The 15,074-nt window shown below is 47.1% G+C and overlaps 2 protein-coding genes across 2 annotated transcripts in view; one reads left to right on the top strand and one right to left on the bottom strand.

Annotated features, from left to right (window-relative positions):
* The window catches only part of TCTN1 (tectonic family member 1), a 78,961-nt gene extending 77,015 nt beyond the window's left edge, over positions 1 to 1,946 (bottom strand). Inside the window, exon 1 of the mRNA XM_085879279.1 lies at positions 1,765 to 1,946. Coding sequence (XP_085735405.1) covers positions 1,765 to 1,903 — 139 coding nt within the window. The 5' untranslated portion in view covers positions 1,904 to 1,946. The remainder of the gene's footprint in view (positions 1 to 1,764) is intronic.
* Positions 1,947 to 3,048: 1,102 nt separating this feature from the next.
* VPS29 (VPS29 retromer complex component) lies at positions 3,049 to 14,947 on the top strand. Its single transcript, XM_085879281.1, has 4 exons — positions 3,049 to 3,187; positions 5,956 to 6,147; positions 13,355 to 13,590; positions 14,377 to 14,947. The coding sequence occupies exons 1-4, from the start codon at positions 3,185 to 3,187 to the stop codon at positions 14,492 to 14,494; spliced, it is 549 nt and encodes a 182-aa protein (XP_085735407.1). The 5' UTR covers positions 3,049 to 3,184; the 3' UTR covers positions 14,495 to 14,947.
* The last annotated feature ends 127 nt before the right edge of the window (positions 14,948 to 15,074 follow it).

The following is a 15,074-nucleotide window of genomic DNA, read 5'->3' on the forward strand; positions in this document are numbered from 1 at the left end:
AGGTTGAAATTTTAAACTTTTATTTCGCATGTCACCTGAATTATAAATCTGAAGTTTCGCATATATAGAGGCAGCGGTTCCAGAGTAAACATTAATTAATATTTATCCTTCAATCCAAGATGGCGGCCAAACCATGTGACTTGTGATGTCATAATTTGCACCACGTGTGCAAACACGATGGTGGATGATAACTGCAAATTTTCGCTTCTCCAGGTTAAGCAGTTCCAGAGAAAACATTATTTAATATTTTTCTTAAAACCAACATGGCTGCCAAACCCTGGGCCCGATCGCGTTGAAATTTCAAACCCTCATTCCGCATGAGCGTTCCACCATAAACTTGATGTTTCACATTTATTGATGCAGTAGTTCCAGAGTAAACATTAATTAATATTTTTCCTTCAATCCAATATGGCTGCCAAACGTTGCATCGTACCTCAAAAGGGGGTGGGAACTTTTTATTCGTCATGGAGAGGCGGTCATAGTGGTGGAGTTTCGCCTGGATCAGGTCGGTGGGTCATTCTGAGCCTGGCATGTCGGTGGTTCACTCCGAGCCTGGCAGGTCGGTGGGTCACTCCGAGCCTGGCAGGTCGGTGGGTCACTCCGAGCCTGGCAGGTCGGTGGGTCACTCCGAGCCTGGCAGGTCGGTGGGTCACTCCGAGCCTGGCAGGTCGGTGGGTCACTCCGAGCCTGGCAGGTCGGTGGGTCACTCCGAGCCTGGCAGGTCGGTGGGTCACTCCGAGCCTGGCAGGTCGGTGGGTCACCCGAGCCTGGCAGGTCGGTGGGTCACTCCGAGCCTGGCAGGTCGGTGGTTCACCGACCGCAGCCTGGCAGCGTCGGTGGGTCACTCCGAGCCTGGCAGGTCGGTGGGTCACTCCGAGCCTGGCAGGTCGGTGGGTCACTCCGAGCCTGGCAGGTCGGTGGGTCACTCCGAGCCTGGCAGGTCGGTGGGTCACTCCGAGCCTGGCAGGTCGGTGGGTCACTCCGAGCCTGGCAGGTCGGTGGGTCACTCCGAGCCTGGCAGGTCGGTGGTTCACTCCGAGCCTGGCAGGTCGGTGGTTCAATCCGAGCCTGGCAGGTCGGTGGGTCACTCCGAGCCTGGCAGGTCGGTGGGTCACTCCGAGCCTGGCAGGTCGGTGGGTCACTCCGAGCCTGGCAGGTCGGTGGGTCACTCCGAGCCTGGCAGGTCGGTGGTTCACTCCGAGCCTGGCAGGTCGGTGGTTCAATCCGAGCCTGGCAGGTCGGTGGGTCACTCCGAGCCTGGCAGGTCGGTGGGTCACTCCGAGCCTGGCAGGTCGGTGGCTCAAACCCAACTGAAGCGGAATCATCAGAAAAACTAAAAACGGTCCGTGCTGCTTCCTTGATTGACGCTCAGCACTTAAAAAGGACGAGGCACGGCCAACCATAGGTTGGCGACCATTGCGCAAACGTCACGTGCCTCATGGCCTCCTCCTGTGTTGAAATGATCCTGGTGAGAAAATTCATTCAAAGGCAAATTCAGTGAATTGAAGTTCGTTCCGCTGAATGTAAATCCATGGATCGAGATCGCCGTTTAACCCGTGAATGTGTCTGTCATCACTCCATGGCGCAGGAGCTTGTTATTATAAATTCAATGGTTTATAAAATGCCGTGAACATCGGAGAGAGACCTCCACAATCTACAACAACATGACACTGTCCCAGCGAGTGTAGTGAGTGATGCAGCAAAACTCACAAGGGCAACACAGCAACAAAATGAAGCGGTAACCATAGAAACCGAATAACTTACCGGTCTTCTTCCAGTCCATCGGGTTCGTCACATTCCTCTGCTCCGAAACGTTTGCTGAAGTGGGTTTGGAGGACACAAATATGCCTTCAGTTACAAGGATAAGAAATATTACTTCAGTCGGAACGAAGGAGCGACACATGACGTCATCAAGAGGTGATCTTTTTTTTTTTTTTGAATAACAGCAAATGGATTTTTTTTCGATGTTTCAACCGAATAAAAACTTTCTCGCGGTTGTCTTCTGAAGCTTTCCGTTTTTTTTTTTGGGGGGGGGGGGGATTTTCTTTCACGTACACGAAGCAGGTAATTTTCTTTTTTGGCATTCACAGGTTAACGGAGTAAACAGTGACTCTAAATATACACCGCTCAGATATAACTCTTTCTTTTTTTTTAATGCTTTTTAGGGATGCGTTTAATGACTTTTTTTTATCTACCACAATGCAAAGCAATCGAAAGGGATTGAAAACACCCGATATTGTGTCACACACACACCACGTGATATTACAAAGTAATTACAGGACATTTAACTTGTGCTTTTGATTATTTTTGATGATTAGTCGCACTGACAGATTCATCTTTTTAAAATTAGTTTATAATCCTTTACATTTATAAATAATGCAATGCGCAAGAACTAGATTTCTAAATATACACCGCATTACACCGTTTACATTTAATAATTATTATCACCCCTACAATAACGATTATATTACTAAATAATTATTACCTGACACCACGTGTTCTCAATGACATCTTGTGTGGAAATTACTGTTTTTTTTTGTGGTAAGATTGAGAACGAAACAGCAGTAGTGAAGTCGCGTATTATACACCGCACCAAACGATTCTCACATTTACACACTGAATAGGAAATCAAATTTTGAAGAAAAAAAAAAAGTAAACGCAACATCGAGAGAAGGAAGAAAGCAAAAATAATTTCACATAATATGGTGGATGTAATTAACAAGTAAAAAGTTGAAGCTGAAAAAGTCACCGAGGTGCCATTGTGTCCCGTCAAATTCCCATTAATACCAAAGGTGGTAAACGTTTCCTTGAGTAATGTTCTTCGAAATCACAAAATATGTTTTGCTAATATTTTTCGAGACTTCACGACGACAAATAAGTGTGTACTTTTACCTCAGGAATAAAAAGGACTCTTCGCACTTAATGCGTGAAACAAAAGACTTTCATAAAATATCAATTACTTCTTAATCTTCTTGAATTCATGGCAACTTTGTGTGTTTGCAACAGATAAAAGAGTTTATGTTGATATAAGAAAATTGAGAGGAAGAGGAAACGCCCGACTAATAAACCCGTCTGTGATTGGTTAATTCTATCGCTGCGATTTAACCAATCAGCGCATGGTTAACTCGTCGGGTGTCGCTGCTTGTTCATCCTTCATCCTTCATTCTGCTGGTTGAAGTAAAAGATGGTAAATAATACAATGATTCCGAATAAGTATTACTCGTTTTTCAATGTATATCCCAAACTCGTTATTATTGCTGCTGTAATAGTAATGGGATCTATAGCAAGAATGGTTCGAGCGATGTCATATGACTGTGGGGTGGGATGGGGTGGGGTTTCGTGCGAATTTCTTCTGGTTCTACTTTCATTTCCTTTAACGACCTGTATTACCTGTCACCTTGTGTACCACGTCCTCGCCGGGTTCTGTTATCTTGTACACATAGTTGTTTGTGCAGTACACAGTTATTTGTACATTGCACATAGTTGTTTATTCAATACACATAGTTGTTTGTACATTGCACATAGTTTGTACAGTACACACAGTTGTTTGTACATTGCACATAGTTTGTACATTGAACATAGTTTGTACAGTGCACGTAGTTGTTTGTACAGTGCACGTAGATGTTTGTACAGTGCACGTAGTTGTTTGTATAGTACACATAGTGATTTGTACAGTACATATAGTTGTTTTACATTGCACGTAGTTGTTTTTACAGTGCACGCAGTTTTTTATACAATACACGTAGTTGTTTGTACAGCGCACATAGTTGTTTGTATAGTACACATAGTGGTTTGTACAGTACATATAGTTGTTTTACATTGCACGTAGTTGTTTGTACAGCGCACATAGTTGTTTTTACAGTGCACGCAGTTTTTTTATACAATACACGTAGTTGTTTGTATAGTACACATAGTGGTTTGTACAGTACATATAGTTGTTTTACATTGCACGTAGTTGTTTGTATAGTACACATAGTGGTTTGTATAGTACACATAGTGGTTTGTATAGTACACATAGTGGTTTGTACAGTACATATAGTTGTTTTACATTGCACGTAGTTGTTTGTACAGCGCACATAGTTGTTTTTACAGTGCACGCAGTTTTTTATACAATACACGTAGTTGTTTGTATAGTACACATAGTGGTTTGTACAGTACATATAGTTGTTTTACAGCGCACATAGTGGTTTGTACAGTACATATAGTTGTTTTACATTGCACGTAGTTGTTTGTACAGCGCACATAGTTGTTTGTATAGTACACATAGTGGTTTGTACAGTACATATAGTTGTTTTACATTGCACGTAGTTGTTTGTACAGTACATATAGTTGTTTTACATTGCACGTAGTTGTTTGTACAGCGCACATAGTTGTTTTTACAGTGCACGCAGTTTTTTATACAATACACGTAGTTGTTTGTACAGCGCACATAGTTGTTTGTATAGTACACATAGTGATTTGTACAGTGCACATAGTTGTTTGTACAGTGCACGCAGTTTTTATACAATACACATAGTTGTTTGTATAGTACACATAGTGGTTTGTACAGTACATATAGTTGTTTTACAGTGCACGTAGTTGTTTGTACAGTGCACGCAGTTGTTTGTACAGCGCACAGTTGTTTGTACAGTGCACGCAGTTGTTTGTACAGCGCACATAGTTGTTTTTACAGTGCACGCAGTTTTTTTATACAATACACATAGTTGTTTGTACAGCGCATACAGTTGTTTGTACAGCGCACATAGTTGTTTTTACAGTGCACGCAGTTTTTTATACAATACACGTAGTTGTTTGTATAGTACACATAGTGGTTTGTACAGTACATATAGTTGTTTTACATTGCACGTAGTTGTTTGTACAGCGCACATAGTTGTTTTTACAGTGCACGCAGTTTTTTTATACAATACACATAGTTGTTTGTACAGCGCATACAGTTGTTTGTACAGCGCACATAGTTGTTTTTACAGTGCACGCAGTTTTTTATACAATACACATAGTTGTTTGTATAGTACACATAGTGGTTTGTACAGTACATATAGTTGTTTTACAGTGCACGCAGTTGTTTGTACAGCGCACATAGTTGTTTTTACAGTGCACGCAGTTTTTTTTATACAATACACATAGTTGTTTGTACAGCGCATACAGTTGTTTGTACAGCGCACATAGTTGTTTTTACAGTGCACGCAGTTTTTTATACAATACACGTAGTTGTTTGTATAGTACACATAGTGGTTTGTACAGTACATATAGTTGTTTTACAGTGCACGTAGTTGTTTGTACAGTGCACGCAGTTGTTTGTACAGCGCACATAGTTGTTTTTACAGTGCACGCAGTTTTTTTATACAATACACATAGTTGTTTGTACAGTGCACATAGTTGTTTTTACAGTGCACGCAGTTTTTTTATACAATACACATAGTTGTTTGTATAGTACACATAGTGGTTTGTACAGTACATATAGTTGTTTGTACAGTACACACAGTTGTTTATACAATACACATAGTTATTTTTACATTGCACGTAGTTGTTTGTACAGTGCACGTAGTTGTTTGTACAGTGCACATAGTTTACAGTGCATGTAGTTGTTTTTACATTGCGCATAGTTTGTGCGGTGCACGTATTTTGTGCAGTGCACGTAGTTTTTTTTTATAGTGCACATCGTTTTTACAGGCCTCGTATTGTCTGGAACCGAATATGTTGGCTAGTTGATGTTGTATGAATAATATATTGCTTTAGTAATGACAGCTTTGTCATTCGGACGATGACGGACAAACTGTCAAGATGAATGATGTAGTGATTGATCCATTGGAGAACCGGTGTCTTTGTTGTCACTGCATTCCTCAACTATCTCACACCTCATCCCTCCTCCTCCCTTCTTTGCCCCACAAACACTCTTTAGACTCTGCTTCCCTTTAACCTCAACCCCCCACCCCCTCCCCATTCCAACATGTGCAGCTGGTGCTCGTGCTGGGGGACCTGCATATCCCGTATCGCAGCAACTCGCTGCCAGAAAAGTTCAAGAAGCTCCTTGTGCCGGGAAAGATCCAGCACATCCTTTGCACGGGGAATCTCTGCACAAAGGAGAGCTTTGATTACCTCAAAGGCCTTGCCGGAGATGTGCATGTAGTACGTGGGGACTTCGACGAGGTGTGTGCGTCGTAGTTGTAGTTGTATCGTATCCATGATGTCTTGATACTTGCTGCACGTCCACGTAATTTTGTAATTGGATGAGATATCCTTGGTGGTTTCAGCTGAATGTCCTCGGCTGTCTATGTGATGTTGTGAAGTACAAATTTTGCTGTGTCACGTGATTGGGTTTTCGTATATCATGCCTCGCCCGCTAGGGGTGGCAGCAGTGTGCTTCTGGTCGCGCAATAAAGCGGAGTAGATGGTGGCACGCGTGCTTCTTGCGTCCCACCGCACCTCGTACACTCTAGTTGGCTGATGAGGATGGTTGAATACGGACTTATGCCCGTTTTCGACGGGGACGACTTCGAATTGTTTTCGGAGCAATTGGAATGCTATTTCCACGCGAACGATGTGGTCGACGAGAGCAAGCAGAAGTCGATCTTGCTCGCTTCGTTTTCGCCGGAGCATTATCGGCTGCTGGGTGATTTAGTGGCACCGAACAGGCCCTGGGATGACGAGCTGTCGTTTCGGGACATTGTGGAGAAAATGAAAGCTCACATGGCGCCGGAGAAGTCATTGCAGCTCACTCGATTCCAGTTTGATCGCCTCTCGAAAGGGGCAGAGGAACGCGTTGCTGAGTTCGTGGCGCGGATTAAGCGTTCTTCCGTGGCCTGCAAGTTCACGGCGGGGGAGCGGCCAGCTCGGCTCAGAGATCGTTTTATTGCTGGTTTACGAGATGCGAAGATGGTTTCAGCGGTTTTACGGCTGAAGGTTGAAGCCATTACATTTGACTCGGCGGTCAGCACGGCTACAGCGGTCGAGCAGACTCGCGGGGATGTTCGAGCTATCACCGGCCACGCGGGGTCGCGAGCACCCCGGGACGCGCACACGACCTTCGATGCGGGTCGGACGTCGCCACGCGGCCGCGCGTGTGGCGGGGTGACCCCGCGGACGTGCTTGGGATGTGGAGGTCGACACCTGTGCCGTGCATGCCCGTGTAAAGGCAACGTGTGTTTGAATTGTCACAAGGTGGGTCATTTGGCGCGTGTGTGCCGTGGGGCGACGGCCACCGTTAAGGTCATGGACGGCGATGTGCGAGGCGACTCGGGGCGGAACCAGCGGCCGTTGTTGAGCCTGTTTTCAATTGGCCCGGCGACGGCGCGCCCGATGACGGTGGAAGTCGAAGTGAATGAAACGCCAATCACGTTCCAGGTCGATACGGGAGCAGCGGTGTCGCTCATCGGCGAACAGACCGCGCGTAGACTCAACGGCTTGAAGCTTATCAGGTCAAACCTCACGTTGTTCACGTACACCCGCGAGAAGATAACGCCAGTCGGGATGGCAGACGTGTCTGTGCGGTACCAGGGCCAGGTCGCCACGCTTCGGGTGTACGTCGTGCGGGGGAGCGGGCCGTCTCTCCTCGGCCGAGATTGGATGGCTCGCATCAGGCTAGACTGGGCCGCAGTTCACCTTGTGCAACCCGTGCCGAGCCAGTGGCAGGATCAGTTGGATGAGATTCTTCAAAGACATCAAGGGTTGTTTAGCGACGACCTTGGGAAACTCAAGGGCATGGAGGCGAAACTCTTCTTGAAGGAGGGGGTGGTTCCTCGGTTTTGTAAACCGCGTCCGGTGCCGTATGCCCTGCGGGACAAGGTCAAGGGTGAACTGGATAGGCTGGAGGCCTGTGGAGTGATCGAACGGGTGTCGTGCTCGGATTGGGCCACCCCGGTTGTCACGGTGCTGAAACGGAATGGAGACGTCCGATTGTGCGGGGACTTCAAATCCACGGTTAACCCGGGGCTCAGTGTGGAGCAATATCCATTGCCGTCAATCGATGAAATATATGCGCGATTGGCGGGGAGTCAATACTTCACGAAGCTCGACCTGCGTGATGCATATTTTCACCTGCCGATGGATCCCGGGAGTAGCGAGCTTTTGACAATCAACACGTGTCAAGGATTCTATCGATATACCCGACTCTGTTTTGGGATTGCTTCGGCCCCAGCTTTGTGGCAGAAAGCCATGGATCAGGTTTGCATTGGCCTGCCCGTTCAGACCTACCTGGACGATGTGCTCATTGTGGGGAAAACGGTGGACGAGCATCTTGCGAACATTGCCCAAGTGCTGACAAAGCTAGAAGCGTGCGGCCTGCGCTTGAACAGGGACAAGTGCGCGTTCTTCAAGCAGCGCTTGGAATACCTCGGGCACATCATCACGCCGGAGGGGCTGTTGAAAGGTCCTCGGAAGGTGGAAGCGATTCAACACATGCCACCGCCTCGCGACAAGACGCAGCTGTGCTCGTTCATTGGTATGGCCCAGTATTACCAAAGGTTCGTGCGCGGGCTCAGCTCACAACTTGCGCCGTTAACGCGGTTGCTCAAGAAGGACGAGCGCTGGGCTTGGGGGCCTGCACACCAGGCGTCGTTCGACCGCGTCAAGCGGCTGCTCACAGAGGATACGGTCCTCGTGCACTACGAGCCTGTGCGTCCGCTCCTATTGGCATGCGACAGCTCTGCATATGGCATCGGGGCAGTGCTCTCCCACAGGATGGACGATGGTTCCGAGCGGCCTGTTTGTTTTGCATCCCGGACCCTGTCCACAGCAGAGCGCGGATATGCCCAGATTGAGCGTGAGGCTCTCAGCCTCGTCTGGGGTGTGCGGAGGTTTCATCAATATCTGCTGGGGCGGCATTTCACTTTGCAGACGGATCACAAACCGCTTCAATTCATCCTGAGACCCGAACGCGGGGTGCCGGTGGTAGCAGCCGCGCGAATACAGCGGTGGTGTCTGTTTCTGGGTGCTTACGATTATGATATTCAGTTCTGAAGCACCGAGAAGCATGCTAACTGCGACAGGCTCTCACGCTTGCCGTGTGCGGAGGATCCAGCTGCGTCTGAGTTGAGCGACCGGGTCGATGTGTTCGCGCTGGGCCAGGTCCAAAGCGGGCTGGTCGCGGCCAGGCATGTCGCGGTCGAATCGGCTTGTGATCCGGTGCTTGCCCGTGTCGTCCAGGCGATTACTACGGGGAATTGGAGCGATCTGCCTTCGAAACCGGCATTTCAACCTTTCACGTCACGCGCAGCGGAGCTGTCGTTGGTCCAACGGTGCGTAATGTGGGGAATGAGGACCGTGATTCCGCCGAAGTTCAGGCAGCGGTGTTTGGATGAACTGTATGTCAGTCACCTTGGCATCGTGAAGACCAAGAGTCTTGCTCGTAGCCTGTTGTGGTGGCCGGGGTTGGACAAAGACATTGAGCAGTTGGCTAAGCGTTGCGCCACGTGCCAGACAGATGCTGATAACCCGCGTCGAGCTTCGGGTCTCTGGCCTGTGCCAGACCGAGCTTGGCAGAGGGTCCATGTAGATTTTGCGGGACCGGTTAATGGCAAAATGTTTTTGATTGTGATCGATGCATTCTCTAAATGGCCGGAGGTTGTAGTAATGCAGCTTACATCAGCAAACATTACAGTAGAGAAACTGCGGACGATCTTTGCTAATAAAGGGTTGCCGGAGATCCTGGTCTCTGATAATGGTCCGCAGTTCATCGCGGGTGTATTTGATGAGTTTATGCGCCAGAATGGTATTCGACACCTAAGGTCCGCACCGTATCATCCTGAGACGAATGGGCAGGCTGAGTCGTTTGTCAAGATGTTGAAGCGGGCTTTGCGCAGGGAGGGGGGGGGGTTGCACCTGTGCAGACGGTGGTCGATGTCTTTTTTGCTCCATTACAGGAACGCAGTTCATCCTGTCACGGGTGATTCGCCTGCCATTCGTCTCTATGGACGGGCTTTGCGGTCCAGGCTGGATTTGCTGCGGCCTGAAGGGTCGGGGAGTGGGGCAATGTCGCGGCTGCGCAGCTTCGAGGTGGGGCAGCGGGTAATGGTACGCGATTATTTCCACGGTTCCAAATGGGTGCCGGCGGTGGTCTCTGGGGTGCTGGGGCCGGCGAATTGCATGGTGCGGACTGATGGTGGGGATGTGTGGAAGCGGCACGTGGACCAAATGCATGATCGCTGTTCAGTTAGGGTCAGGGTTGTGTTGTGACGTTGTGTCGCCGGGGCTGGTTGGGCCGACGCCAAGGGGGTCTTCGCCTGATGCCGTCCTACCCGGGGACGTCGAGCAGGCTGGGCGGTCGGGGGTGGCTGGTGTTGCGGAAAGTGCGAGTCCGGCGAGGGTGTCACCTCGACCGAGCCGGGAGGCGTCTGAGCCTGGGCTGTCTGGTGGCGCTGCCCGTCCAAGGTGGGTCAGGGTGTGGCCGCGGTACTTGGAGGATTATGAGTGTTGATGGGTTTCAGATGGTCATGTTGTGATTGTCCGTTCATCGTGTGACGGGTCATTTTACGAGGGGAGGAGTGTGCTGTGTCACGTGATTGGGTTTTCGTATATCATGCCTCGCCCGCTAGGGGTGGCAGCAGTGTGCTTCTGGTCGCGCAATAAAGCGGAGTAGATGGTGGCCCGCGTGCTTCTTGCGTCCCACTGCACCTCGTACACTCTACAAATGATCGGACCAACCACAATGCACTTGACTTCACGTAAGCTTGAATCACAACACTCAGCTCCATTACTCGTCGCGCACGCACACACGGCACTCGCTTCAAACCCGCGGAAGGGTGATCCGTCTCGGTTTACATGATACAATAATGGTCCTGTAACAGAGATATATAATATATATATATATAATATACATGAGCTGAAGCAGCTTGCTCTTGGGATACCACTTTGGTATTATAGCTTACCCATACTGTGCATTGGATAAATCACCTGAAGTGATGCTGAGCACCTCGTGACCCCTTTGGTTTACTGTGTAGCCAGTGGTGGAGTTCGGGTTTGTGGCGCCCGGGGCGAAAGGTCAATAATGGCGCCCCACAGGCACGAGCGTAGTCTGGAATTTCTATTGGGGTGCCATATGAAAGAGCTCTAAGCTTCCCCAGCAGTAGAGCCTTGGAAGCTGTTCAAAATGAGAATAGATTTACATTTAGAAATGATCTGAATTGATTAGGTTAATTAACTACAAAGAATCTGGAAGAATTCCCATGTTTGTAAACGTATGCCATGTTGAGGTGGATCGAGCAGTTTGATAGGTCCTTCCATGGCATGGCATTATAATTACAAAATAACAAAAACGATGATAACGTTGCAACAAAGCATTTATTAATGCTAATATTAACAACAAGAATAATAATATTCGTACCATTTGGCAAGAATAATAACAAACTTATAATCCCCACCCTCGTCCAAGTGGACCTGGGCTTGGTGAAAGGCAAGCTTAATGCTGAAGCAGTACAACAGTCAGGTATGCTAGACGGCCGTTAACAACTACATCAAACATGCATGCAGCATGGTGTGGTATTTCTATGGCCTAGACTCGAGGCTAGAGCTGATGAGACAGAGCAGCAGAGGAAGGGAAGGTGAGATTATCTGCCTGTGAAACACCAGGATAACAGTCTTTAGCTACGTTGGGATTTGAACCCAGGCTCGACAGTTTACAGGCGATTGTATCTTTCTAATCCAACACATTCTCTGAGGCCTCTCACCATGTTTACCGTTTTGTCCAGACCCATGGAGCACCAGTGCCTTCTTCGCTTTTTCCCTTCACACGCTGTTCACACGGCATGGCATTTCGTGTGCGTGCGTGCGCGGGCTGGGCTTAAGGAAACTCAGCCTGTAAAAGAGCACTGATTACAATTATCCTTGAATGAACGCACATATAAAGAGAGTGACATGATAAGAAAGTGGAGATTCCAATACAAGACATTGAAACGAAGTTAATGAATGGGCTTGGCACGTGATCTTGGCCGTCACTGATTGGGTCTGGACGGTAGGCGAGACATGACTGGATTTGATTGACGCGTCATTGCGAAACGGACGTCCAATAGTTATCACCCCTACAGCCCTTGGGCCTACAGGTGATCTCCATATTAAAGAATGTACATTAAACCTCGTGATACGAGATAAGAGATGTATGCAGCAGACACCCCCATAATTGCTAACACCGTAATCTGGATTTATTTATTTACTGTGCCAAGGTGATTAGTAATTATGAAAAATGTGAAACTGAATGTTGGAAAGAGTTCGTGAACATGTACATGACACAGTGACACGTAGCATGGAGTTTAAAATGTAAAACATGGTGTGATGAAAGTTGCTTCTCGTGCTCTCACGAGTCCGTGGTATTATTTATATACAATACAACCAAATGGAGCATGAAAACGTTTTTTGTTTGAGGGTGTCATTTGGCACACTATCAACTTTCGCGGTCGCCCCGTCTGCCCCCCCCCCCCCCCGAATCAATGCGCCACTGTGTAGCAATTAAAGTAATGATTTTGGTCAGTTTTTGTCATAGTGTTGTCAACACAGGAATAACTGGAGTGAAGAAAGCAGCTTGGTGCAATAAGAGTGCGATTTCAGGCAGTGGCAGTTTTGAACGCTGTTGATTATAGAATTGTCTTGTAGTTGAAGCAACATAAAACAAGAAAAAGAGCAATCAGAGATTGCTGACACTCGCCAGGGCTTGTTTTGTGTGGTGTGTTGTGGCGTTTGTGTCCTGGTGTGTTACATAATTGATGAGGCAAAATTAGAACTGCCACTTTTATAAATGCTGGTAGTGATGACTGGTTCAGCCATTTCAGAGATTTTTTTTTTATTTTTTTTTTTTTAAACAATATGGCTGCCGAATCATGTGACTGATGTCAAAAAAATTTTTGTAGACCATTTTATCCCTCGTTGACCCTCAAAAATTTTCATACTGATTAGATGCAGCGTTTTACATGAGCAATTATGACGTCATAACGAAGGCACCTGCGATGCCATAAAAATCAAACTCTTTCCCGTGATGAGTACTTCCCATGGGCCAAGTTTCAATTTTTTCCTTGGTGCTGTTTCAGAGATACAGAGGTCCAAAGTTTTCCAATATGGCTACCACACCACGTGACCTATGACGTCATAATTTTATTAAATAATTCTATATAATACCACACCACGTGACAATTTTATGACGTCATTCTACATGCGTCGTCGCACCAATGGTGAAAATTTCGTCTCAATCAGACAAGCGGTTGCAGAGAAAAACACGAAAGTTCTGTGCGGACAAACAGACAAACGGAGGGTAATAAAACTTTGTATATGGTCGTGATCCATTGAGAAATGGGATGCTTGTACAATACATTTTACGTATGGTTTTGATATATTGGTCATCTAACCTTAATTCTTTTCATTTTTTCATTCTCAGAATATTATCTATCCAGAGCAGAAAGTGGTAACGGTGGGACAATTCCGAGTGGGCCTTGTACATGGGCATCAAATTGTGCCCTGGGGGGATCCAGCCAGCTTGGCCCTGCTCCAACGCCAGCTTGATGTCGATATACTCATCTCAGGACACACGCACCGGTTTGAGGCGTTTGAGCACGACAACCGCTTTTACATCAATCCTGGTTCAGCTACTGGTGCTTTCAGTGTCTTAGACAGGTTTGTAATGCATTAACCTGCAATTTTTTTTTTTTTTTTTTTTTAATATTCCAGTAATGACACCAGACTGACATCCCAGCAATTGTGCATTCAAATCCAGCTGAAGGCAGTGGTATTAAGGATTATTTTGGATGCTGAGCTTCTGGAAACAGAGTTCGTTTTGGGAAATTACTGGGTGTCAGGATGGCCTAGAGGTAACCACACTTGCCTCAAAGCCATCTAACCTGGGTTTGAATCTCTGCCTGGCTGCAAATGCTCATCCTAGTGTTTCACAGGCAGGGTGATTCATCAATGTGTGCGCCGTCCCTCGGATAGACATTAAACTAGGCGTTCCGTCTGCCAACATTAGTTGGTGGACGTTGGATCCCACTGTGTCCGTGAAGAGTGGGCGAGCTATCACCGTAGCTACGGCCAAATTACAAATTCCTGTCCTCACCTGTAGAAGGCATTGCAGCAGTGGGACAACCATGCTCTCAGCCAATGATGTTACCCCCACAGCCTTGTGCTGCATACAAATGAAGAAGGGGAATTACCATATCGTGTTTGGTGTGCTGTTAAAAAACCCAGCTGGCTCACTGAGGAAGTTTCGGAAAGGATATAATCTGCTTGCCCCACTTGGTCTGGTCTATACGTAGTGCTAATCCACACTTTTGTGGGTGAATCTTGATGCCTTCAGGACAACTTGGGCACTACTGAAAGATTAGTTCTGGAAAATCCCCCTGAAATAGATTCAAATTGAATAGATGTGAATATGAAACTTCATCTTCTGCATGTATGTGTCTGCAGCAACATTGTGCCATCCTTTGTGCTCATGGACATCCAAGCTTCTACAGTTGTCACTTATGTTTATCAGCTCATCGGTGATGATGTCAAGGTGGAACGTATAGAGTACAAGAAGTCGTAACATTACCAGCAAGAATCACCAGGTGGATATGCAGCAAAGGCCTCGTTTTACAGGCCACCCATATACACCTGCCCTTCAGCCCACCCATTCTGATGTGGCATTTTCGCATCAAGCCACCCTTGTGTGAATGTTTAGCTACGCCAATATACCATAAGGCTGGTTATCCAGGGGACCTAGGATCGGAGTCCATTGTTGTACGGTCTTAATTGCGACTGCAGTGGGCTTTCCGGTGAATTGTAAAGCCACCAAAACGGCTGGCTGCATTAGCAGCCGAGCTCAATGGAATTGAGAAGCAACCTTTTCATGAATGAAGTTCTCCACGACCTAGAACAGCATTTTGGGAATTGATTGGAATGCAAATTTGGGATGGGACTCAAAACCACAAACTGCTCAAGGTTCTGAGGTCATGCAGCCTTGTATGATGCAATCTGTAGATGTCCATGTAATGGGAGTCTCTTAGGTGGCATCATTGCCCTGTTTATTCCAATCCGCAGTTCCTGATTTCCAGGTTGTGATTTCTGATTGGTTCCTGCAGGTTATTCATGCAAAACAAAAACTGAAAAATCTCCATTTAAAAAAA

Source organism: Eptatretus burgeri, chromosome 4 (genome assembly GCF_056783735.1).
Source record: "Eptatretus burgeri isolate ZD-2024b chromosome 4, Ebu_testis_v1, whole genome shotgun sequence".
NCBI lineage: Eukaryota > Metazoa > Chordata > Myxini > Myxiniformes > Myxinidae > Eptatretus > Eptatretus burgeri.

What these genes read in the sequence shown, in the direction of transcription:
- VPS29 (XM_085879281.1), top strand. An exon ending in TACGTGGGGACTTCGACGAG is followed by an intron (nt 6,148 to 13,354) that starts GTGTGTGCGTCG and finishes TTTCATTCTCAG; the next exon opens with AATATTATCTATCCAGAGCA. An exon ending in GCTTTCAGTGTCTTAGACAG is followed by an intron (nt 13,591 to 14,376) that starts GTTTGTAATGCA and finishes ATGTGTCTGCAG; the next exon opens with CAACATTGTGCCATCCTTTG.